General features: G+C 32.0%; 3 protein-coding genes across 3 annotated transcripts; all 3 read left to right on the top strand.

Moving 5' to 3' along the window:
- The first annotated feature begins 3,550 nt into the window (after positions 1-3,550).
- Positions 3,551-4,755, top strand: LOC114403506 (cytochrome P450 86B1-like). The gene is made up of 2 exons (XM_028366527.1): positions 3,551-4,178; positions 4,577-4,755. Exons 1-2 carry the CDS (start codon positions 3,551-3,553, stop codon positions 4,753-4,755), a joined length of 807 nt encoding a protein of 268 aa, XP_028222328.1.
- A 4,359-nt stretch (positions 4,756-9,114) lies between these two features.
- LOC114401586 (alkane hydroxylase MAH1-like) lies at positions 9,115-10,763 on the top strand. Its single transcript, XM_028364137.1, has one exon. The coding sequence runs from the start codon at positions 9,116-9,118 to the stop codon at positions 10,637-10,639; it is 1,524 nt and encodes a 507-aa protein (XP_028219938.1). The 5' UTR covers position 9,115; the 3' UTR covers positions 10,640-10,763.
- Positions 10,764-16,537: 5,774 nt separating this feature from the next.
- LOC114403183 (peroxisomal nicotinamide adenine dinucleotide carrier-like) lies at positions 16,538-21,072 on the top strand. Its single transcript, XM_028365975.1, has 11 exons — positions 16,538-16,803; positions 16,878-16,979; positions 17,053-17,127; positions 17,474-17,604; positions 17,737-17,791; positions 18,403-18,555; positions 18,987-19,055; positions 19,149-19,256; positions 19,375-19,443; positions 19,718-19,772; positions 20,394-21,072. The coding sequence occupies exons 1-11, from the start codon at positions 16,717-16,719 to the stop codon at positions 20,582-20,584; spliced, it is 1,095 nt and encodes a 364-aa protein (XP_028221776.1). The 5' UTR covers positions 16,538-16,716; the 3' UTR covers positions 20,585-21,072.
- The last annotated feature ends 4,264 nt before the right edge of the window (positions 21,073-25,336 follow it).

Raw genomic sequence — 25,336 nt, 5'->3', positions numbered from 1 at the left:
ATGGATTAAATTAAATGATATGAAATTTTGAGAACTAAAAATATGAATTCATGAATAATATATCTTTCCCCAAATTTTATGTATGAAGATTTAAAATATTACTCAATTTAGTCCTTATTATAAAATATTTTGGATGTACATCAATTACATAGATCAATAAAAATAATTAAATCAATTGATTTTATTGATCTTTTTTAAAAATTTATTAATGTATCAATTATACCCTTATTAATAATCATTAACTTGTTATGTGTCATGTAAAAACATTAAAATCCAAAAGTATTATGCATTACTATCATGTAAAAAGTTCAAATACTTAAAATATTTAATAAAGATAACTAATGAAAAAAAATTAAATACTTCATAGAAATTCTAAAATTCTAAAATATCTTATAAAAAGGATTATCAATTTCCTGTAAATTATACCTTATAATAACAACCAGAGAGAGTAATAGATTTTAATTTATTTAATGAAAATTGTTTCTATAATATCATTTATTTAATCTACATTTTATTTCAACTATAAGTCTTTTAATTTCCTCTGATAATAATTAACCACAAGGCCTTCAAAATAGAGAAAGAGTATTCTCATTTGACATAATTAAGTTCTCATAAAACTGAAATCTTCATTTATTAGAGTGAAGATTAATTTAGGAAATTAAAATAAAATTAAATTGAGAAAATAAATTTTTTGGGTCACTATATATTATAGATATATATGAAATATTTATCTTTTGCCGATTAGCAATGTGGATCTACTTGTAAGGACGTGGGAGTAATTACCCCCACTAAGTACTTAACATTGCTAAATATGATACATATGCATAATTATAAATTAAAATTTAGTAAAAAAAGTTATTTTATAATATAAACATTGCCCCACAAAGAGTATTTTTAGTCTCATTATTTTTAATCAATTTTTTTATATTATAGAAGTGTTTTTGTTTGTATGATATATTACACTATTTGCGTGAACCTATAATCTAAAAGGTTAATTTTATTTTAATAAATGTTATATCCATAAAAACTAATCGAACTTTTTTAGGGTAAACTAATCGAACTTCAAACCATTAGTTTAAGGATTTTTGTACAGTTTTTAATTATTGACATTTAGATTTAACTAAGAAAATCGATCGATCATCTTCTATTAATTTTTTAAAATTTAATCATTTCTTCAATAAACAATTTATGAGTAATACATTTTTATTAGAAATTATAGCAGTTTGATTTTACAATAAGGAAAGTTATATTCTAAGGTATTTATTAGTGATTTACAAGAGTTAGAGTTGGATTTGAGTATTTTGTATGGGGTATTCTGTTCAAGTATATATTGCCCATTGTACCAAAAAGTTAGCGATTCACAATGTATTTAAAAATCTAATATATACAACTAATAATTGATTAAAACATTTTTTGATCCGATAATTGCTTTTATTTTTTTTACTGAACTGATCCAACAATTGTTTAAAACCTTAATTACAAGTAACCCTGAATATATCATAACAATATAACAGAATAATGGTTGAGTTTAATTTTTCTAAAGCGGAAAATACATTATAAAGAGTTAAATAAAAAAGTCTAGGTTAATTATTGATATTGCAGTAAATATATATAATAAAAAATTATAATATTATTAAAATTTATCTTATTATTTTTATTTAGAAATTATAACTCTTTTGTACTATAAAATTTACAGTTCCGCTTGGAAGGGGAAATACATGGATCTGGGATCATAAATGGCGTAGGGGTTGGTTTGTGTGGGAAAAGAATGCTTTGGATGAAGACGAGATCTTTTGGTGAAGGATAAAACTGACTGCTGGCTGTGGTTGCCCCTTATGATGCCATTCTGAATGAAGGAGTTGTTTACTCAATTCCTGATTCTGTTAATGATCATTTCCTATAACATCCATCTAATTTGGTTACCAAGTCTGAAATCTCTTGGAATTTACCAAATCAATGCATCTTTAATAATGGTGAAACATTTGATAAGGAATCTCTTATACAGAGCATTCTATTCACTGTGTATGGAGTTGGCTGAATGGATTATCTGCTGGTTTTTCTTACTCATTTGCACAATGGTGCGTATGTCCTGGGGCATGTATCATGCGAGTAACGTGAAGATGTAAGATAATTTGAAACAAGTTTGTGTGGAATGAGAATACAGGAAGGGTTATGAACGTGATTAGCTTGTGGAGATGGTTTAATTAGTGCAGTTTTTATGGCTACATAATTGTTGGGGTAGTCTGCTACATATCCAAATGTGTAGTGCAGTTTTGTAATTTAGGTTTCATTATGTTTGTCAATTTTGTAAGGATTGGTTACTTAACATTTAATGCTTATTTTGCATTTAATCTCTAGTAACCATTTAAATGTCAGAAACTTGTAAGTGGTTGGGTATCCATTATACCATTACTTATTCAATAAAATCTTTTTTTGGAAAAGTAAAATTGACAATGAATCAATAATGGTACAAAGCTAAACCGTGAATTTCTAATATATATATATATATATATATATATATATATATATATATATATATATATATATATATATATATATATATAAACCTTTTTTTATTTGACAAAAAAGGTGTGGACAGCTTATAAAGGTCGACAAAAGGAAGGACTTCTTAATAATCACATGCTGTTAGATTAGACGTCGCAATTTTTGTAACAATTGTTAATTCAACTAAAAAAACAATAATACGCCATAATGGACTGCTATGATTTGCTGAGGAGACGGAATATATATATATATATATATATATATATATATACACACACACACACACAACGAATTAGGCGTGAGAAAATTTCAAAGTCGGTAGAATGTAGCATCTTCAACGACGACATACGAATGATATAGCTCAGAGGAACAATTAGTATGCATGATTTCTCTCTTAAATATAAGTGCTCCACATGGGTTTCTGAATTTTCTTTTTCCTTTTCCTTTTCATTCTCTTTTATATTTTTTTGTCTCCATCAATGTGGGTTATCAGTGTTTACAGTTAATGAATTTGTCAGATCATTACCAAAATAATCCCTCCAATATCATGATGCGTCTATGAACATGCATTTTTAGTTTACTCTTGAGAAAGTCCTCCATCAATGAATTTGTGAAGCTAATTATGATTAATACAAGCTTGTTCACTGCATTGCATGTATAAATGTCATCACAAAATGCTCTATCTTTACTTGAATTTGAAACATACTCACAATAGCCATGTTTGTGTTTATTGGAGTGTTTGTATCCATTCTCTCCTTCATATTCTTCCAGATTAGCCAGAGACACAAGAGAGATGCACCTATTACCAATTGGCCAATCGTTGGTATGCTACCTTTGGTTCTACAAAATCTGTCCAATATCCACGATTATGCAACCATAGTTTTGAAACATTAGGGAGGTACTCTAATGTTTGAAGGACCCTGGTTCACAAACACCAACTTTATTTTCACCAGCAATCCTATGAATGTGCACCACATCACGAGCAATAATTTTGGCAACAATGGTAAAGGACCCAATTACAATGAGATTTTTGAAGTTTTAGGAGATGGGATTCTTAATGCTGATTTTTTATACATGGAAACAAGAAAGAGAAATACTTCATTCATTGCTTAAAAGGAAGAAGTTTAAGATCTTCCTTCAGCTAACCATTCAGAAGAAGATTGAGAATTGCCTAATACCTTTCTTGATGATGCATCCAAAGCTGGAGCTGAGGTGGACTTGCAAGATGCCTTTCAGAGGTTCACCTTTGACACTTCCTGCACCAGTGTTTTTGGATATATATGATCCTATTTGCCTTCCAAACATGTTCACTAAGCTCTCACACTTTGCTTATCAGAAAGCTTTAATTGTGATGGAGGATGTAGCATTCCACAGGCACATCACACCAAGATGTTTGTGGAAGCTGCAGGAGTGGCTTCAAATTGGTCAAGAAAAGAAGTTTAAGGAGGCCATAAAAGCTTTTGATAAGTTCTTGCATGAACGTATTGCATCTAAACGTGAAGAGCAAAGTAGATGCAATAATCACACCAAAAAAGAAGATGACAATACTCATTCTGACCTGATAAGGGTGCTAATGGAGGAAGGAGCTGAAAAAGGGAAAATAATGGATGACAAGTATCTTAGAGACACTGCATTTACCCTTGTTTCTGCTGGAAGTGGCACAGTTAGTGCAGGTCTCAGTTGGTTCTTTTGGCTCGTTTCAACTCATCCAGATGTGGAAACTAAAATTTTTCAAGAGATAAAAGTTAACTGTGTGAATCAAGATGAAGATTGGATTGTTTCAAGTGTGAAGAGTTTGGCAAGCTAGTTTACCTCCATGGAGCTATATGCGAAGCCTTGAGGCTTTTTCCTTCAATTCCCTTTGACCACAAGTGTACAATCAAATCTGATATACTCCTTAGTGGACACCATGTTAGTCCAAATACCATGATATTTTACTCTTTGTACTCAATGGGAAGGATGGAACGAATATGGGGTGAGGATTGCATGGAATTTAAGCCAAAGAGATGGATTTCAGAGAGAGGAAACATTATACACATTCCATTTTATAAGTTTATACCATTCAATGCAGGGCCTAGAAGTTGTTTGGGTAAAGACATCACTTTTATTGAAATGAAGATGGTTGCAGTTGCTTTACTATGGAGGTTTCACATGCAGGTGGTGGAAGGCCATCCTATAACCCCAAGGCTTTCTATTACACTTGGAACGGAACATGGCTTGAAGGTTAAAGTTACTGAAAGATGCATTTGATACCAGGATTCAGTGCTGTGCAACATCCCAGATGATTGATGCTATGTCAGATATGTTTTATATCTCTTATAAGCTATTTGTTGTTACAGCTTTGTTAGTGATATCTAAATAATGCCATGGTTGTCTTAGTATTTTAATGCTATGAGTATCTTAGTATTATATGATCAAAAGTGTATTGTACGTGGCATCGTTTTAATAAAATAATGTTTTGATAATGGTTGTTTTTTTTTTCTTTGAATAAAAAAAATGTGGCAGGAGAAAAATAATTGAAAAAATAAAAGAAATGTTGGGAGAAAATCCCAAACTCTCTGCCTCTCTTTCTTTTCCTATGCTCTTGCCCTATCTCAACATGCTTATTATGGTAACAAAATAAAGGGTTTTATTGTTTTACATACGGTATTTGTATATTAAAATTACATATTAATTATTTTATTTTTTTTTCTCTTTTATTGTCACTTTTGTGTCAAAACAACACAAAAACTTAGTTTTTTTGAGTTTTTGTGTAGAAGATACTAATGTTAATGATTTTATAATAATTTTGGTTGTATTTTTGTAGAAATATCGCAAAGGTATGAAAGAGGATTGAAGAACTAAAGTATCACGTCTAGCGTGACATTTTTGCTTAGCAAGTTAGAATCGTTCAGTCCAAGCAAACCCGCTTAACACAAGAAGACACATTGGAAGATAGTTGTCATGAGCAGAGACACTAAGCGCGCATCCTGCGATTTAGCGTGTGACCACTTAATCCAGTTAGACATGCGTGCTCAGCGCGAGCATTGCGCTTAGCGCACGCGCATAAGAAAGTTCTGATTGACCAATTAATTGATGAAATTATTTAAAAGAAGGAAACATTGAAGAGAGAACTTAACCACAAAGAAACCATAGAAAAGCAGAGGAACAAGAAACAGAGAGAAAGCAAAGGAAGCCGTTGTTGAAGAAAATCTATTTTTGAAGCTCTGGCCGATTCACTCTATTTGTCTTCCATTTCATTCTACCGTTTATATTTGTAAGTATCTTATGACAATGATAGACTAAAATCACCCGTTCTTGAGAGCTTTGCAAACTAAACTCTCTTTGATGTAATGATTCTAAATTATCTATTAATATGATGTTAATATTATTGTTCTTTCATGTGCTCATTCACATGTTTGTGGTCTAATAATCTATTTTCATGAATTATTTTAGAATTTAGGCATTGAAAAATATTTATATGCCAAGAACTTGAAAATAACATCTAGGTGATTTATGTCTAAGGATAGAGTGATATTGAACACGTTACTTAACTCATCACTAACACTATCTCATAACTCCAAGTGTTTGTTCTCTTAACCTTTTATATTTCTTATTTCATAGTTAATTTACATCAGTTTATTTAAAGTCATATATATATATATATATATATATATATATATATATATATATATATATATATATATATATATATATATATATATATAACTATGAGTACAAGTAAAGTTTCTGTGGACTCATAGTCGATCTTATCATTTTTATATTACTTGTACAAATTGATACGTTTGACAATGAGTCAACACTAATCTTGTAATTGATATATTTATGATTTTTCACACACTCAATAGTAACAACAAAGTGATTTAAATACAAAGCCAACAAGTTTCTGATTGCGTAATAGTGTAACACAAACAAAAAATTAAAGGCTAATTAAAAATAGGCATAATTAGCCCACAACTATATATTAAACAAAAGCATGCTTAAAAAATAAACAATTAAACATACGGGTTGTAGAGGTATTTAATTAATCAGTTGGGAAAATCTCAGATTCTAGCACTCTTCCTTCAGATTTTTCTTCAATACTCCAAGCTTTGAAGTTTGATCTCAATTCTTCAAACTTGCCTTTGTAGAGCTCCTTTTGACTAACAAATCGCTTTATCACAAGATTTAAATTTTGAAATCGTATTGTAACAAAAGTTAGTCGAATTGCATTCAGCTAGCCTTGTTTTTTATGCAGCAGCACAACCATATTCTAAATACCTTAACAGCTTCCTGGTCACCTTAATATACCCAACTAAAATGCCAAAAAGAGTTGCTGCATACATACATTAAGAGCAAAAACAGAAGCAGCCTAGACAAAATCATACTTATATTAGTATTACATACTTCTATTTTTAATCAAATAAAAAACAAGTTCACTCTTAGGCTCCTCACTTTTAAATAAAACACAATTTCTATGTAGTCAAATGGACCAAATTGAGGCAAACCATATAAACAACCAAGCTGTCATAATTTTCTTTCCATAGCTAAAGCCACTTGGACAGTAGCCATAACTCCAAACCAAAGAAGAATCTAGAACCTGCAGGAGAATGTTAAATGGGCAGTAGTTTCAATCTCCAAACGACAAAACGGGCAAGAGTAGTCTTAGTCCATTATCTTTGGCGTGGTAGCAGGGGCATATATAGGAGGGTTATCTGTGAAACAGACTCCTCATCAGGCATATCAAATCTTTCTTGGTTAAAGAATGACATCTCATCATCTTCCAGCATGTCTTGCTCGTTGTGGTTTTGCGTCTGCTCAACCAAGAACTACATAGGGACTTATTGTTAGCTGATGCTCTCAGCATCTCCTCTTTATTAAGATTGTAGCTTGTTTCTTCCTGTTTGTATTTTCCCACTGATAAAAACAATTATAAATTAAAATTGTAAAATATGTGTTAAAATAGAAAAAAAACTAAGGTTTGTATGTATAAAACATATGTTTGCTAAATTTTAAGAGCCAAAGATTGTTATGATAATAATATTAAGGGTCTTCTATTCAGTAAAAAAAAAAATCATATTAAGGATCATGCTAATTGTCTTTGGATATTGATTAAAGAATTAAAAATAAAAAATATTTATTATAAAAATTATCGGAGAGCGTAAAAAATAATCATGGACCTCTTAAACTAAAATAAACTTATTGATTCACGTGCTTAATATTAGTTGTAAATAAATAAAATATACTCTAAAACATAACAAAATTAAATGATAAAATAAAATAATAATATACAATTTTAATGCTTTCAATGATTGATTTGTTATTTTATTAAATTTTATAATTGAAATATATTGGTAGGTTTAGGTATATTTTAGAATATGGGTCTTTTAAATTTAGGTGTTTTTAAATGTATAATTATAATTTTTTTAATTTAGTAATTGATTTGAATTAGTTTAAATATATGTCCCCGGTTTTATACCTTAAATAAAACGATAATGAAATTAAGGTTTCTATTAAATATGATAATTGTGTAAGAATTTGTACTGAATAACAATAGTTTCAAATTTTAATAAAACATGATGTTTTTTTTTAAGGAAAAACATGATAACGTTAGAATTTGTAATTTGAATTGTATTTAATTAGAAGTTATATATATTAATGATTAATTTGCAATTAAGAGATTCAATTTAATTAAATGTCAGTTATTGAAAAAAATGATAAATAGTATGTAAAATTTGTTTTTAAAAGAGAATATAGTATGTAAATATTTTTTGATAGGCAAACGAAGAATAATTTGTATTTTTAATTAACCAGACTTTTTCTTACCAAAATTTGTAATGCACAAGGACTTGCCAAAACCTGAAAACCACGAAGTTTACATGGAAATAAACCAGCGCTTGTCATCTCCCAAAATAGAAAAGGAGGATTTGAACCTTGTATTGCTCCTGCAATAATAGCGATGAACCTTCACTATTGTGTACTAATGTAGTTGTTCCCACCTCAAAGGAGGATTTGAACCCCATTGCCCCTGAACTGAAGTTATCAAAACTCCTGCACCTTTGTCTTTATAAAAAAAATATTATTAAAGAATTAAAATGAGAATTTTTTTTTATTAAAATATATCAAATTATATTATTTATAAATTTTTTATATTTTTTTTATCTTTACAATAAATATTTTTTATTTAAATTTCTTAATTTATGTTTAAAAATACTTATTAGTAAGACCCTTTAAAGAAAGATCTGAGGCAAGATTGGAAATTGGATTATTGACTTAGTGTGCAGAGTGTGCAGTAAATGGCATGGCCATTTTTTGTTTGGATCCCGCTATCATTGAAAATGGGCACTCAGCTGCCAGCCTAAAATGATTTTTCTATTTTTCCATTAAATAAAAAAATAGAAAAACATCATAATCATTTAGAGGATCATTAATGAATTTGTCAGCCTCATTATGATCATTACCAAACTTATCCCTTCATCCATGATGCTTCTATAAATATTTTGAGTATCGAGAAATTAATCATTATGATCGATTACCAAACTTATCCATTGCATAATTTGCATGTATAAATGTCATCAGAAACTCCTCTATCTTTACTCAATTTGAAAGATACTTACAAATAGCCATGTTTATGTACATTGGAGTATTTGTATCCATTCTCTCCACCATCATTTTCTTCCGGAAACACAATAGAGATGAACCTATTACAAATTGGCCAATCATTGGTATGCTCCCTTCGGTTCTACAAAATTTGTCCAATATCCATTATCTTACAACCGAAGCTTTGAAACATTATGGAGGCACCCTAATGTTTAAAGGACCCTGGTTCACAAATACCAACTTTATCCTCACCAGCGATCCCATGAACGTGCACCACATCACTAGCAAGAATTTTGGCAACTATGGGAAAGGGTCAAATTTCAATGAGATTTTTGAAGTTTTAGGAGGTGGGATTATTAACTCTGATGATCTCCATGCATGGAAACAAGAGAGAACAATGCTCCACTCATTGCTTAAAAGGGAAAGCTTTAAGATCTTCCTTCAAAAAACCATTCAGAAGAAGCTGGAGAATTGCTTAATACCCTTTCTTGACCATGCATCCAAAGCTGGAGCTGAAGTGGACTTGCAAGATGCCTTTCAGAGGTTTACCTTTGACAATGCTTGCTGTATGGCGTTTGGATATGATCCTAATTGCCTTCCAAACAAGTTCAGTACTAAGCTCTCACACTTTGCTTATCAGAAAGCTTTAATTGTGCTTGAGGATGTAGCATTCCACAGGCACATCACACCAAGATGTTTGTGGAAGCTGCAGGAGTGGCTTCAAATTGGTAAAGAAAAGAAGTTTAAGGAGGCCATAGAAGCTTTTGATAAGTTCTTGTTTGAACGTATTGCATCTAAACGCGAAGAGCAAAGTAGATGCAATAATCACACCAAAAAAGAAGATGACAATACTCATTCTGACCTGATAAGGGTGCTAATGGAGGAAGGAGCTGAAAAAGGGAAAATAATGGATGACAAGTATCTTAGAGACACTGCATTTACCCTTGTTTCTGCTGGAAGTGGCACAGTTAGTGCAGGTCTCAGTTGGTTCTTTTGGCTCGTTTCAACTCATCCAGATGTGGAAGCTAAAATTTTTCAAGAGATAAAAGATAACTGTGTGAATCAAGATGGAGATTGGATTGCTTCAAGTGTGGAAGAGTTTGGTAAGCTAGTTTACCTCCATGGAGCTATATGTGAAGCCTTGAGGCTTTTTCCTTCAATTCCCTTTGACCACAAGTGTGCAATCAAATCTGATATACTTCCAAGTGGACACCATGTTAGTCCAAATACCATGATATTATACTCTTTGTACTCAATGGGAAGGATGGAACAGATTTGGGGAGATGACTACTTGGACTTTAAGCCAGAGAGATGGATTTCAGAGAGAGGAAACATTATACACATTCCATCTTACAAGTTCATAGCTTTCAATGCAGGGCCAAGAAGTTGTTTGGGTAAAGATGTTACCCTTATTGAAATGAAGATGGTTGCAGTTGCTTTACTGTGGAGGTTTCACATGCAGGTGGTGGAAGGCCATCCTATAACCCCAAGGCTTTCTATGATACTTGCCATGGAACATGGCTTGAAGGTCAAAGTTACTGAAAGATGCACTTGATAGCAGGATTCAGTGCTCTCAAACATCCCAAGTGATTGATGATATATGTTATGTATCTCTTTTAAATTATAACCTTTTTTTTTGTACTTACCGTGTTTTTGTTTGTGATTGTTAAAATAATGTTATGGTCATGTTAGCTTGTATTACCTCTTTATTTTATATAAAAGTAATAAATAATATTTTTTATCTTATAAATAAGTAATAATGATTAATTTTTAAATTTATTTGGAGTTAAATGCCTTTTATATTTTTAATTTATTATCAATTCTATTTATTAAACACTTATTCATTAGACTATAAGTATTAATATTAAATGAGATTATCACTTATAATATTTAAATTTAAATATAATTTTAAAATAAAATTTAAATTTATGATAATATTAAATATTTGTCACTTTTCTTAGTTGATGATTTATATCATATTACTTATATATAAGATTGAAAATAATATTTTACTAAAATTTGGAGAAAAATGTAAGATGTAGCTAGGCACGTGGCTTGTGTTGACTTCAATAATTATAAGTAACAAATTCCTCAAAATATTTTACCATGCATTTTTACATCTATGAGGATGTTTGCATGCATTTGTAGAGTTAAGAAGTTTTCCGGTTGTTCCTTAGGACTCCCGCTCCGAGCCTATTTTGTCCGAACCAAATCATCCGAGAGTTGGAGAATTTTTAATAAATTTTATAAAATATTAAATGAGTATCAAAATAGATTACACTTAAATTAGTAAGAAGTTTTAAGGAATATCTGGATTCATAGAGCTTGATCAACACGCATCGAAATCTTATAGCGATCACGAATAATTAGTTTAATGATCTTTCTTAACCAAATTACCTTTTTTTTCTTATGGGAGCTTTGTTTTCTCTTTGGAGGAGAGGAGAAACTGTTTTTTGATTTAGTGTATTGGAGACCATAATCATACCTTAGATTTTAAACCTATTAAGGTTCTTATTATCCCCTAATAGATCAAACTTGTTTCCGCTCATTAAACCCATGATTGTTAAACTCTCGATTTAAATCATAAAATCTTACGATTTTACGATTCTACTGAGGGTTGGCGAGTTAAATCGGAAGTAGAATCGAAACCGGAGTAGACTCGTCCGATTTTGCATAGACTTGAACGAGTTTGGGTAGACTCGCAAGTCTGCTCCGAGTCCATGAGTTTATGAAAACCGGAAACGACGTCGTACAACAACCCCCGAAAATGACTTTGACTCTCTCTGCTCACTCACTCTACCTTGTTCAAGCTACTAACCCCCCAAAATGACTCTCATTGAGCTACTCGCGTCGTGGTGGTTGTCGTCATCGTTGTCGTGCTGTCGTGCTGGACTGCTGAGCTAATCGCGTCGTGGTGGTCCTCGTCATTGTTTGAAACTTGAAAGCCCTCACTCATCGAAAGCCCTCATTTCCTGACCTAGCTCCAAACTTTGCTCCATGACGCTAAGGTGTTTTCTTTCTCAAAGCTTCTTTGTTAATTCATCTCTGTTAATTGAAAGTTTGAAACGATGCTTATTAAGGGAGTATCTATTAATTGAAATTCTGGCAATGCTATTGTTAGCTTCATTGTAGTGTTGAGTTTTGGGTTCTGTTGCTAAATTAAGGGAGTATCTGTTAATTGAAATCTCTGTTAATTGAAAGTTTGAAACGATGCTTAGTGTTGAATTCTGGCAACGCTAAGGTGGTCCCCCGAACATGGACAAATTATCTGTTAATTGAAATTTTGGCTTCATCAAGGGTGGGTAGTGAGTTTTATTGCTGCCTTTTGAGTAAACTCTTACGAGTTTATGATTCGATTCTACGAGTCGAGTTTACGAAATCTCTACGATTCTACATAGAATCGCGAATTTAACAACTATGATTAAGCCCATTTCAATTTTTTGTTGTCAGTCCAATAGACTCATTGAATTAGATCACTTTATATTGAACAAATCTAAATATAAATAATTAATATAATATTATAATATAATATGTAGCCCATATTAGTTAATTAGGAATTATAAAATTCTTTAACATTGAGATCTTTTAGGTAAATTTATTTAAAAACACTTTTGGAAGAAAAAAATAATATGAGCTTCTCCAAATAAATCCTTAGTTATTTTAGATATTAATTGGGAAAGTTCAAAAGTAATTTTATTCTCAAAATAATATTTTTCTTCTTTATTTTTGCCTTTAAATTTACGAATATGCCATAAAATTACCAAAAGTAAGTTCCCAATGTTTATCCATACATAAATTGTATTTGTGATGCAGTAAATTAAGGAGTTGATAAGAACGAAATCAAATGAGGATGAATATATATTTATGCGGTATAAGTAAATTTTTTTACATGGAATGAAGATACAACTCATCATGTTTGGTCACCTCAAGTCAAATAAGTTCATCATGTAACACTCTAATTATAACTCTCAAAACATATAAAATAAATGACACGTTAATAAACTATATATATATATATGTATATATATATATATATATATATATATATATTTATTTATTTATGAGACAACATACTATACTTTAATTTTCTTCATATAGCCACAATATGATTGTGCCTATTGGCTTATGGTAGGTTGAAGTCTCTAACTTTCTGGTCTTGTTTCCAAACCTTAATTAAGTCATCATGGTAAGAATAGTTTCATTAGATTTCACACAATTGTTTTTATTTTCTTTAATGATAATGATGTCTTGGTGAACTTACCTATTTTCTGAGTTCTCAGTTCTCAGGGATGCTTCTTTAGCTTTGTGTTTTTTTTCGTCGAGATTGCACTTGTTTATCAGGCTTACACATTAAAATACTGAATTTGTTATGCTCTATTTCATAAACTTTTGCAAAAGGTGATCAAGTATCTCCTATTATCATCTTTCTCCACCTTTGTGCATATATGACTATACACATATGAAAGTGATTATTATACCCTACATAAAACAGTTTGATTTTGTTCTGTCCATTTGTTAGCTAACAAACATGTGTATGCTATAATGATATTGAAAATTTTCTCTGCCAAAAATATTGTTTCTTTTTTTGGTGGGAGCAGAAAGAGAAACAATATTTTAAGGTTGTCGTGTGAATTATGAAAGTCAGTCAAATAAATTAAATAGAATAACCATGTTTTATGACATTGTTAATACATTGCTAAAATTATTGGCCCAACATTTTTTAGTATCCATGTTCTGGATTGTTTTTCCATTATTCATTCTCGACTATGAATTGAAATTTTATATTATTAATATATGATTATATTTTTTCTTTCCTTTGACATTTTACTTATAAAGGCCTTGGAGCTTTATTTCAGCTCCTTCCAATGTGCCTGATTCTTTGAAATTGGATTGACTGTTAATTGATTGACACATTAGAGACCTAGCTAGGTCCATAACTTGGAACATCTATTATGTGTTTCTTTCCTTCTTCTTTTTTTCTTTTTTCTTTTTCAATCAGTTGGTTTTCCTCATTTTTCTGTTTCATATTGACTAGGAATTCATGGAAAGAAATCTCTTTGCTCTGAATGTCATGTGGAAGTACATGGAGCAGGTATTACATTTTTGTGCTACATGTTGTGGTTATTTTCTTTAGGGTTAAATTAAAGCATAGTAGTATTTGATTTGATTGAAATGTGCAACTTATCACTTGGGTGAATTTAGAAAGGAGCGAGAACAGGCAAATTCACAATTGCAACCTCATTGTATGCCTATATGATGGGCAGTAAACTGACAATATAGACAGTGTGGAGTTTGGAACTGATTCTTTTTTTATGTTTTATGCTGACATAAACCTTTTGCTGCAGGAAGCAAACTTCATGGATTGGAAGAAATTTATATCACCAGGATTTTCAACAAATCTGTATAGTCTAAAGCTAATATATATTAATTGGTTTTTTTCTGTTTATTTTTTCTACCTCTAATCATCTAATGTGTACAGTATATGGATATAAAAATGTGTTAAACAGTTAACTATAAGAAATGCATTTAATTAAGTTAATTAAACTGCTTCCATATTATTTGATAACGCCCACAACTAGTCACAGGCCCAGCCTTACACACATTTTGGGTTCCAAATTGAATGGGGTGTCTATCACAACCTCTCTGCAACTATGTTCCATCTGGGAATTACTATTCTCTTCTCGCTTTGCACTATTCTCACCCCCACGTGCTTAACAATTTTCAATATTCCCAAAATACCTTTTTCTGACAGAAATGGACCTATCACTTGTGGTCCTTTCATAACATCGTTGAGAACATGATCTTTGTAATGAAGAAACTTATAATCACAATCCTCAGCAAAGAGCACGTGACAACTAACCATGCGGAGTAAGCAAGGAATGCCATATACATGACCAAACTACCATAAAATCCTTTTTAGGGGTGTGTATGTGTGTGTAGTAGTGAGCTAAATCTGATGAAGCTTGATAAGAGCAAGATCTCCTGAATGCTAGTAACATATTTTAACATATTTTTTTAACTTATTGTTTTTTCAACTAGAAACTTTTGCGTATATATAATTTTTATTTTTACCTTACTGAACCCATAACTAATTTTTATTTATATCATTCATTGTATTTTAAAAAGCATAGTCTACCAAACATACAATTACAATTAATATTTAAAAATGTTATATTTTGCAAATATTTCCTAATATAAATTTCAGAAAATATTTATATATTTGAAATATTTTATAAAATAAAAAAAATATTTATCCGTGCATGTGACGGGTCACCCAATTTAGTAAATTAATAAAGTTAAATCTAACATGTTGATGGATAAAAAAATTAATAAAAATAAAGATAATTAATCATAAAAAAATAGTTGTTAAAAATTTCGTACCAATAATAATGTAAAAAAAAAAGAGTCAAATCCAAGTTAAAGACAGAGGGAGTAGGACTCACCTTGTTTAACATAATCCACATTACAGTGAGAAATGCTAGGAAGTAAATTATTAGCTTTCAGCTTAATGAGTTCAACCCCCCTCAAAATTATATTGACCTGTAATAGATGGACTTAACTCAAATTGACACAGATTCATCTACTCATTATATTCATGCTGACAAAAACCAAAGTTAAATTTTTGGACATTTGTTAAGTTGTAAATAGTTTTAAAAAAGTTGTCTCTAACCTAATGGTATTAAGATGCCACAAAAAAAATGGGAGGCACGTGTTGCATCCTTCTTTATTCATAGATCATCTCCATTCCAGTATTTTTTTTTTTCTCTGTTCTTTTACATATCTTAAGTGAGTCACACTATTAAATATTGCTTATCTTTATTTTTTACAACTTAAAAAGTTTTCTCTCCAATTCAACAATTTAAAAAATTTATTCAATAAATTCTACGAATAACTACATATCATTACATTTCATTAACATTAATTACTACTAACTTTTTTTTTTATTATTACTATTCAATAAAAAAAAAAGTTTATGTCATGTCCCACAATTTTTTTTGACACCTGTACAGGCTGTACTTATATAAACACCTAGTGCCAATAACAAGTTCTTGTTAAGAAACAGGTCCAGTAGAAGTTCTTATTAAGCAAGCACTAGTTCTCAACCAAGAAAAAAGAAAATAAGCACCTCCCATCGAAGGTGGCATTAGAATTCATACAAGTAAGTCTCTAGTATATAATAAAATTAATGCCAAAATAGAAATACACATCATAAATATAATAATATACAAATTATTAGAGATCTTACGCCTATCTTATCCACCCAAAAAAACGAAAATAATAATATAATTTACAAAATTTGTAACATTCTAAGAATGTGTATTAATGTTTTTTTTTCTTCTCTAATTTCTACCTGGCGTCTAACTACCAACCACCGAGTCAGCTCAACAGTTAACACCACATATAATAATAACCGTATTTAACTAATACTAATAAAAAAAACACAGTTTCACTGCAAGACCTTTTACTATATGAATGAATTGTGAAGTCAAAGTCTTATCATCTTGTAACTATTCTTTATATCTTGTCTTTGGCAGCAGAAGCACGTGTGAATTGAAGCTCAAATGAATTAAGGTTTAAGACTAAGGAAACAAGGGGGAAGAATTGAGGAAGAGGAGGAGTAACAAAACAAGTATGTCAGAATCAAACGCAATTGCAAATGGTTTGGCTGGTGCAGGTGGTGGAATTATTGCTCAAATCATAACTTATCCTCTTCAAACGGTACCCTCTCTTTCTCTTTCTCTTTCTTTTTCTCTCTTTGGCTTTGTAACCAATTCAATTGCAATTTTTTTCAGGTAAACACGCGCCAGCAAACTGAGAGAACACTCAAGAGGAACAAGCAAAGTTTGCCCTCCAACTCAACCACTGCTCCTGGCACTCTTCTTCAGATCTTTCAGGTTCAATTTTTGCTCTTTTTTCTTGGTTCTGTTTATGATGGTATCTTGATTATTGCTTGTGACCCTTTATCAGGTCATTGGAACTGAGGGTTGGGGTGGACTCTATAGTGGCCTCAAGCCTTCTCTTCTTGGAACTGCTGCTTCTCAGGTTATCAATTTTCAGTTTTTAACCATACCCCATAATAGCTTTTGCTCATTATTCAGTATTCACCTGTTTTGGATGCAAAATTCAAGGTTTAAGACATAACAGATGATACTAATAGCAGTTTGGTCTACCAGAAGGGGCTAGTCTCCTCTAACGTTATGAACAAGGATAAAATTAAAATCCCATTGAGAAGGATATCCACATTTAGTGTTCGACTGCGTCCCAGACAGTATTTCCTCTGAAAGAGAATTCTTGTGGAAAACCAAAAGCAAAAAAGGCATGATACATTATGTGCTTTTCAATGGGTTGTGGAGTGGTTATCTAAACACTTATATTTCAATGCTTTCAGGGAATTTACTACTATTTCTATCAAGTTTTTAAGAACAAGGCAGTTGCCATTGCAGCTGCACGGATGGTGAAAGGGCGTGGAGATGGTACTGTTGGGATGTTTGGTTGGCTTGTTGTGGCTGCCATTGCTGGGTGATTACACCATCATGCCACTTTTATTTGAATGTTGGATTTCAGAATACTCATGTTTGTTGTGTTTGTGATAGAGAACCTAGCTTCTATTTATTTGATTCATATTCTTATTGCAACTGTCCTGTTGTGCAGGTCCTTGAATGTGTTGTTCACAAACCCAATATGGGTTTTGGTGACTCGGATGCAGGTGCTTTCAGATGTTTCCATTTTCTTCTTGGACTATTTTATTTGAAGCCTTGCAGTCTGTAAAACATAATTCTGATTGCTTTTCATTGGTTTTTTTGTTTGTAAATGATCCATATTAGGTATATCAATGAGTTTTACTTTGGGTGTCAAGACCCCAATGAAATCCTTCTCGTTTACCTTGGCTTGGTCTTTAATTTAGTTAAATGTTGTCATGTGATGTAACCAACCTTACCTAAAGAGATATGGATTTTTGTATTTTTTATGAGTGTAGTCTGTATAAGTAAACACAGACAAATACAAATTCACATAAAGATTCTTATACTCTGGAGTGTCTGTTCATTCACATTCCTATACTTGATTACAAGGATGCACATGATTTCAAGCTATTCCATGTACAACCTGGGTTGTGTTACTTAAGTGTAACAAAAGTTCAGTACTTATCACATGGAAGTGCCTGGATGTGGCATAAAACCAAAAGGAGAGGAACAATCCATAGATTTTGAATGCTTAAAACTTGCCAGTATTCGATTTCCCTGTTGCTACACACAAACTATGCATCCATGTTTTGGGTCCAATGTCAATTATGTGTGACATTTTATATTTTGATTCTAGACTCATACTCAAGCACAAAGGAAAATCATGGACGAAAAGAAAGAAGCTTTAAGGAGGGCTGCTTCTGAAAGCACCATAGCAGACTCAACATTACAAGACAAATTGTCAGAACTCGATTCTATAAAACCTCGGCCATATGGAACTATACATGCGGTTAGTATCTTCTTATTTCACTTTTCTTCTCGGATAAATTCTTATTCTATACATTGGTCAGGGATTGTATGTGGATTTTCTTCTTGTTGTTGGTCTTTTTCCTCCTCTTAATCACTAGATTTTTTGTTGAAACAACAAATTTAATTATTTAAACTATCAGAAATTTTGTTGTTTTATTTTGCTTAGAAATTTCAGGCTTCTTTATTTTGAAAAATGATTTATTGTTTCACATTCTGCTTTATCCATTATCTTTGTCAGAAACAGAAAATGGCTGAGTTACCTCCTGCAGTTACATTCATGATCTTTCATGTTGAATTATAGATTTGTTATACACTTATACTGTTCCAGAAAAATGGCATAGATTACTCATAGGGTTGTCCTGGCAGTTTCACTTCTGTTCATGCTGATATGAATCTTTGTTTTGGTTAAAGGCTAACGAAGTCTACAACGAAGCGGGTATAGTTGGATTTTGGAAGGGTGTCATCCCTGCCCTTATTATGGTCAGTCTCATCATCATTTTTTATTTATTTGATATTTCAAGTTTATGTGGAATTTTCATATAATCTCCATATATCTGGGAATTTTCATCACAGGTATGCAATCCATCAATTCAGTTTATGATTTACGAGAGCTCATTAAAGCATCTAAGGGCAAAACGCGCTGCTAAGAAGCAAGGGAATACAAGTATATCTGCTTTAGAGGTATACATGTGGAAAGCATGTTGTAGGGGAACTTTTTTATTTGTTTTATGTCAAATGTTTGTATATCTTCCTTTGCTGTGCATATCAGTAAATAAGCATCCTCCTGTCCTTCAAAAAGGTCTTTTTGGTGGGAGCAATAGCAAAACTTGGAGCTACTGTCTCAACATATCCATTACTAGTTGTCAAGGTAAATTCTCCAATAGTTCCTTCATTTTCTCTTCACTAATTGCTTCACATTCATTCCATGCAATGAAACCAATCAACTCCATATTTTTCTGTCTTCAAGTCTTTCTTGTTGCAATCTGTATGTCATTAACTATTCAGCATGATAATGGCCTGACAACAGAATAGAGTTTGATCTCTTGCAGTTTTCTGCAAGGTCTCAAGTCTTGACCATAAATGCATCATAAAACTCGTGTATGCCTGATGACTCATACTACTACATGTTTCTTTGCACACAGTCAAGGCTTCAAGCGAAACAGGAGATTGGTGGAAGTAGCTCGTATAGATACTCAGGTTTGCTTTTAGATCGATGTGGTATAACTTAATTTGCCTTTGGACATTTTGTATATGTTTTCTTTTGTTTTATCCAATTTTTTTGGTCCTGTTTAAACTTCTGTAAGCACTCATACAAGAAGAAAATAAGAAAGTAAAATGAATTGAGCTTCTCTCATAAGTTAAAATTAGCTTACGCAATTCATTTTTATAGAAGTTCTCCAACAAAAAATATATTTACTATTAGTATTTATAAAACTTTAATCATTAGTGTAGTGCAGTGGTAATCTGCCTGTGTTTTTTTCCCTAATTATTCTGGAGAATGAGATTTGATTCCTGCTTCAGCAAAAGACATTTATTTTTGTAAGGCCCTAATTTTTTTGTTACTCTTTCTCACTTGAAGAGGTCTGACTCCAAAATTCACTTTAGGCCAAAAAATATGTCTGGGCTTCAAACTATGTTGTTACTTTGTTCAAATTTGCATTTTTCACGACAACTATAGTACACTTTCTTCATTATAACCTATAACTTTTGTATCTTTATGCCTTTCACTTACTATCTTGAAAAAGGATAACAAGGAAGAAACCAACTATTCCACTTTGTCAAAGCATGTCTTTCCCTTTTCTAAGTCTATAAATGCAGGTACTTTTGATGCGGTACTTAAAATGATACGTTATGAAGGACTACCTGGCTTTTATAAGGGGATGAGCACAAAGATAGTACAAAGTGTTTTTGCAGCTTCTGTTCTATTCATGGTTAAGGAGGAGCTTGTTAAGGCTTTTATGGTTGTGGCAGATAAGAGCAAAAAAGTTGTATCAAATATAAGTAGTTGACTTTCTTCTTTTGGATAAAGAAAGTAAAACAAGTAGTTGACTTCTTTACCATATGAAAGGGATAACTCCCTCTTGATCTACCTCTCCCTGTTGGTTATTCACAGATTCTGGTGAGAGAATCATGAACTTGAAGTCTTCACCAAATAATGGATGAAACTAACTCCACTAGTCTAGATGAGCCATCCTCTCTGGACATATGTTATCTCTTTGAAGTGCTGCAGATCACTTTGGAAACTGTCACATAGCTGATGTTCAAGATCCAAGGAACTGTCAAACTCTTAAACATGAAAGTGGCTTCCTCCTACAGCAGATTATTCTTGTTTTCAGTGACTGCCCTTTTGTGTTCTGAACTTTCATTACTAAGTTTGCCATATATCAGTGTATTTCTGTGTTTAGAAAGCATTATTTTCCAAAAAATTAAAAACAAAATGCATTCATATATAATTCTTTAATAAATAAACAAACAACCATTATGCTTAGCCATTGAATTGCATGTATGTTGGTGCAGAGAAGTTATTTTGTCATCATACAATATACAGTGGTAGATAGAGTCTTTTTTTTTTTCATTTGCAATGAGTTGTTTATGTAGCTGATCTTGAGTGAGAGGAAAGTTGTGAGTATGTGTGGTTGAGTTGAATGTGCTTGATTGAGAAGGGTGTAACACACCAGAGGATATTATCTTTTGTCTCCTTATACTACTAAATTAAAAATTTAGCATATAAGAATATCAGAGTTAACTAAGCGGAATTCTAAAACTATTCATCGATTACATGAATAAATCTAGTACAAAGCGCACTTACATGCTATACAAAACATAAGAAAAAGGGATACATGAAACATAATCTAAATCCCATGCATTGGGAGGTACCAATTATACTAATCTCTAGTAAGCGTCCATTTGTTAACCCTTAAAAAGTGAAACTAAAAAGGATGAGCCATAATGCCTTAGAGAGTGCTCTAAGGACTCTTTGTTGACTCTATTCTACAGACCCTTTCTTTAACTCTCATGGCTTCTCCTTTCTTTTTTCTTAAAGCTCACACTTAGGACTATCATTCCATCATAACATTACCACTATCTCCTTGAACCTTACCTCAACCTTAACTTAGGCACCTAGTGTTGACTTCCTTCACCAACACTAAGGTCACTAATGCACTAAAGCACCTAAACATCACTCTTAATCTTTAACCTCTCACCAGGGTCCCACTTTCCTATCACACTAGATGAGACCATGCTTATCGTTTCATTTTCTTTTTGCCTAACTAGGGCCTGCATAGCCTCTTTGTGAGATACATCCTCTTTCAAACCCCATGGGTAGCTCACATCGTACACAAGTCCTTGTCTAATGTATAAGCCTGCCTCACATCACTTACCTAGCAACTAGGCTCACGACTCCTTTATACATTAACACAAGAAACACACATACATCATGCATAAAGACATTTCCCAATTGGTTTCTAAAGATGTGTGGTTTGTATTATCTTTTTATTAGTCATAATCCAGCTACCTGTCATCTCTGGTTAAGCTCTAGCCAAGAGAGGCATCTCTCTCACTATGACTTCTTACTACCACCGGTCAAAAGTGGTTGAACTACCTTTTGTTATCGAAGGAGTTCCTCTAAAATATTCTTCCCTTACCCAAGAATGATTGAGTTTTCCTTCCCTATGAAGAAGGTTGTTTTTGTTCATGGGTGTTTGGGTGATGGTGCCTTCGCTCACCTCTAGGGGCCTTTTAGCTCTATCTCACAAATTCTCTAGAGTTGCCTAATGTCTTCTCTTTCTTGGAATCATAACTTTCTCTTTGAAAAATATTTTGTAAAAACACATTTTTTGCAAACCTTTCAATAAACTCATTTCTCCTTGGTGACCTAGGCGATCCTTAGTCCTTTTGCACATTGTTGTATGTCGGGGATATCAACCTTAGTGGAAAAATCTCCACCTTTTTTCTAAGAGACATAGGTATAGTCTTAAGTGTTTTAGATATCTTTTATTAAATAAGGTTTGTCGTGACATACAATAAATCTCAAGTAGATGAAAGTGTACAATAATGTCTGAAAGTGGTTTAGTCCATGAAAGTGTTTCTAATAATTTAATCTAATGCGTCAATTACTTAACCAATTAATCCTTAGAACAATTCATATTTAGAAATTGGTTAGACTGCAGAAACCCTAGATTGAAGGAATAGTCTTCTGTGCCCAAGTGGTTTAGTCCATAAAAGTGTTGATTTTATTATTATTTTAGAGTAAATTACACAAATCTTTGTAACTATCCTCCATTTTTAACCCCTACAAAACTCCCCCTGATTGTGGAGTTAAAATTACACGAACCTCCCCTCTACTTTTAATGAAATTTGGTTCCGAAAATACCCTTTCCTTCAAGTTTTTAACAACTGAACACTTGGGAAAACAATCAAGATCATGAAATGCTTTGAAGATGGAAGCACCTCGTGGAGTTGTGGGTGATGTTGCAAGGGTCGTGAAACTCCTCCCGCCCAAAACATAGTTGACGTTGCTACCTTTTTGTGGTCAGGTATTTTTTATTGCTTTTCGTTTTTTTTTTTTTTTTTTTTTTTGTGTTAATGTTGTTGGGTTAAGGGTGGGTGTTGTAAGTTTCATAATTTTTTGTTTCCTTTTTATGTTTTGTGTGATTGGTTGTGTTGTATGTTTTTTCTGTTTGCTTCCTTCTCATCTTTCGAAATTGTATCAATGAAGTTTTGGCTGTTTGACTCGTTTAAGTTTTCTAAAAATTATTGTGTTATGTTGTTGGTAAGGTGTTCGATAAAATGTCACAATGAAGAATCACATCATCTTCCAGTTTAAGTGGCAAAGGAAAAGTGATAGATGAATATGATAAATTGAAGATGAACATTGATAATTTGAATAGGAAAAGTGCTAAAATGAAGACCAACTTGACACTTGACGTTAATTTTGAATGGTTGAAGCAAACTGTAATTGCTTTCACAATTGTAATTGTAATTGTAATTGTTGTTGGCATTGTTATTATGGAAACTATATCTAAGTGACTAGGTAGGTTAAGGTAGTCATAGGTTGAAGTGTAGACTGTCCTTATTAAACATTTTGTAACTAAGTTTAGTTGGTCCTTAAATTATAGTGGATTCTTTGTTCTGTTAGTGGTTGTTTAGTCTAACAACTTAGTTGTCATGGTTGTTTATAGAACTCAAATGTTATTGTACAACATGGTTCCTAAAAGAACTTGTATTAAATGAAATTGGCAGTTGTTGATATTTTTCGTCATATATTTTACTTCATTTTCGTATGAGAATATATATGTAAGGCAAAAGAGGGCTGACTATAACATAATAAGGAGTGTGACATGAGAGTATATATTTGGCATATGTAAATAAGTTGCACTTTTGTAACAAAAATGAAAGTAAAAATTATATAACAAAAGAATATAGACCTACATATCATGAAATATGATACTTCATTAAAATAATAAGGTTCTTACAAATAGATCCCTACAAGTCAAAGCGCAAAGTATAAAAAGAGCATAAACTATACACCAAAAAGGTGTTCCTGTATAGTATGTAGTAAGAACAAGCTTGTTCTAAAAAAACACAGCCTTGTGCTAAAAAATTGGCTTCTTTCCCCCCAAAAAATTGTAAGCCCTGCACAAGTAAACTATCAATGGAGTGACTCAAAAAGCCACATTGTTGTATGAGTATACCACATTGTTTTTTAAGAAAATCTTTAGGATATGATTGCATTGATAAACCATTCATGTTCAAGATAAGCTATTTAAACAATATACCTGAGTGGTCAGCATGGATTGTTGAGATGCTAGTACATCATTTTGCATAGGTTCTATATTTAAATTGCTGCCACTAGGTTGTGAAGTTGGTGGATCTTAGTTTTGTTGTTGTCACTGACAAAAAATTTCTACACATATATGTAAGAGATGAAATATAACTTTTGTTAAGAGTAGTGGAAAATGTTCCCTTCCCAAACTTTTTGGTAGAGGGGGAATTTGTGTACTACTTGTTTACTGAAGCTATCTATTTCTGATATATTCTTAGTATTATTGTGGACTTGTGGTGGTTTAACATCTCTTGTTCATGATTATTGATTATTGCAGAAGATGGGACCAGAGAAGATCCTCAAAACCAAACAATCATCAATGGCAGTCTTTGGGTAAATTTGGAAAACAGCAGCTGTTCTGCGGTAATAAAATCCCCCAAACCAAACTTTTCCTTTGTTTAGCTATAGATATTCAAATAGATACCTGATGTGTATTATATTATTAATGATGTGGAGTTGAAAATGCTGTAATGGATGACTGGACATATCCAAAATATAAGATTAGGAATGAATGAATTATTAAAGAGAGTCAGAGTAGCAATCTATTGAGGACAATATGATGGAATCTTGCATAAGATGGTCTGGTCATGTCAGAGGAGAAAACCATAGAAGCCCCTGTTTATGTGTAGAAGTATTTATTACTACACATTAATACCCTGTTTAGCCTTGATCTTTAAGCATCTAGGGATCATTATTACTGTGACTTATTGCATAGTTGTATATGTAATTGGTTCTGTGACTGATTAATAACCTGTTTTACATCTTGTGGGGATCCCAAAGAACTTGACAATACTAGATAGGGAATGGGGGAGGGAATCAAAATATGGCAATGCTCTTCACAATGCCTTGGGATCCCAAAGAACTGGATTTTGTACATCCTTATGATGTTTTATAAGAACCTTGGGATCAAAATATGGCAATGCTCTTCACATTGCCT

This window comes from Glycine soja, chromosome 20, assembly GCF_004193775.1.
Source record: "Glycine soja cultivar W05 chromosome 20, ASM419377v2, whole genome shotgun sequence".
Classification (NCBI taxonomy): Eukaryota; Viridiplantae; Streptophyta; class Magnoliopsida; order Fabales; family Fabaceae; genus Glycine; species Glycine soja.
Note: the sequence above shows the minus strand (reverse complement) of the source record. Positions and strands in the feature narration are given on the sequence as shown.

Bases quoted from the DNA above. Each gene is read 5' to 3' on its own strand.
- LOC114403506 (XM_028366527.1), top strand. From the start codon at position 3,551: ATGGGATTCTTAATGCTGATTTTTTATACATGGAAACAAGAAAGAGAA. The intron at 4,179-4,576 runs GTCTCAGTTGGT...CATTCAATGCAG, and splicing joins AAGTGGCACAGTTAGTGCAG to GGCCTAGAAGTTGTTTGGGT.
- LOC114401586 (XM_028364137.1), top strand. From the start codon at position 9,116: ATGTACATTGGAGTATTTGTATCCATTCTCTCCACCATCATTTTCTTC.
- LOC114403183 (XM_028365975.1), top strand. From the start codon at position 16,717: ATGTCAGAATCAAACGCAATTGCAAATGGTTTGGCTGGTGCAGGTGGT. The intron at 18,556-18,986 runs GTTAGTATCTTC...TTTTGGTTAAAG, and splicing joins CATATGGAACTATACATGCG to GCTAACGAAGTCTACAACGA. The intron at 19,257-19,374 runs GTATACATGTGG...TCCTTCAAAAAG, and splicing joins CAAGTATATCTGCTTTAGAG to GTCTTTTTGGTGGGAGCAAT.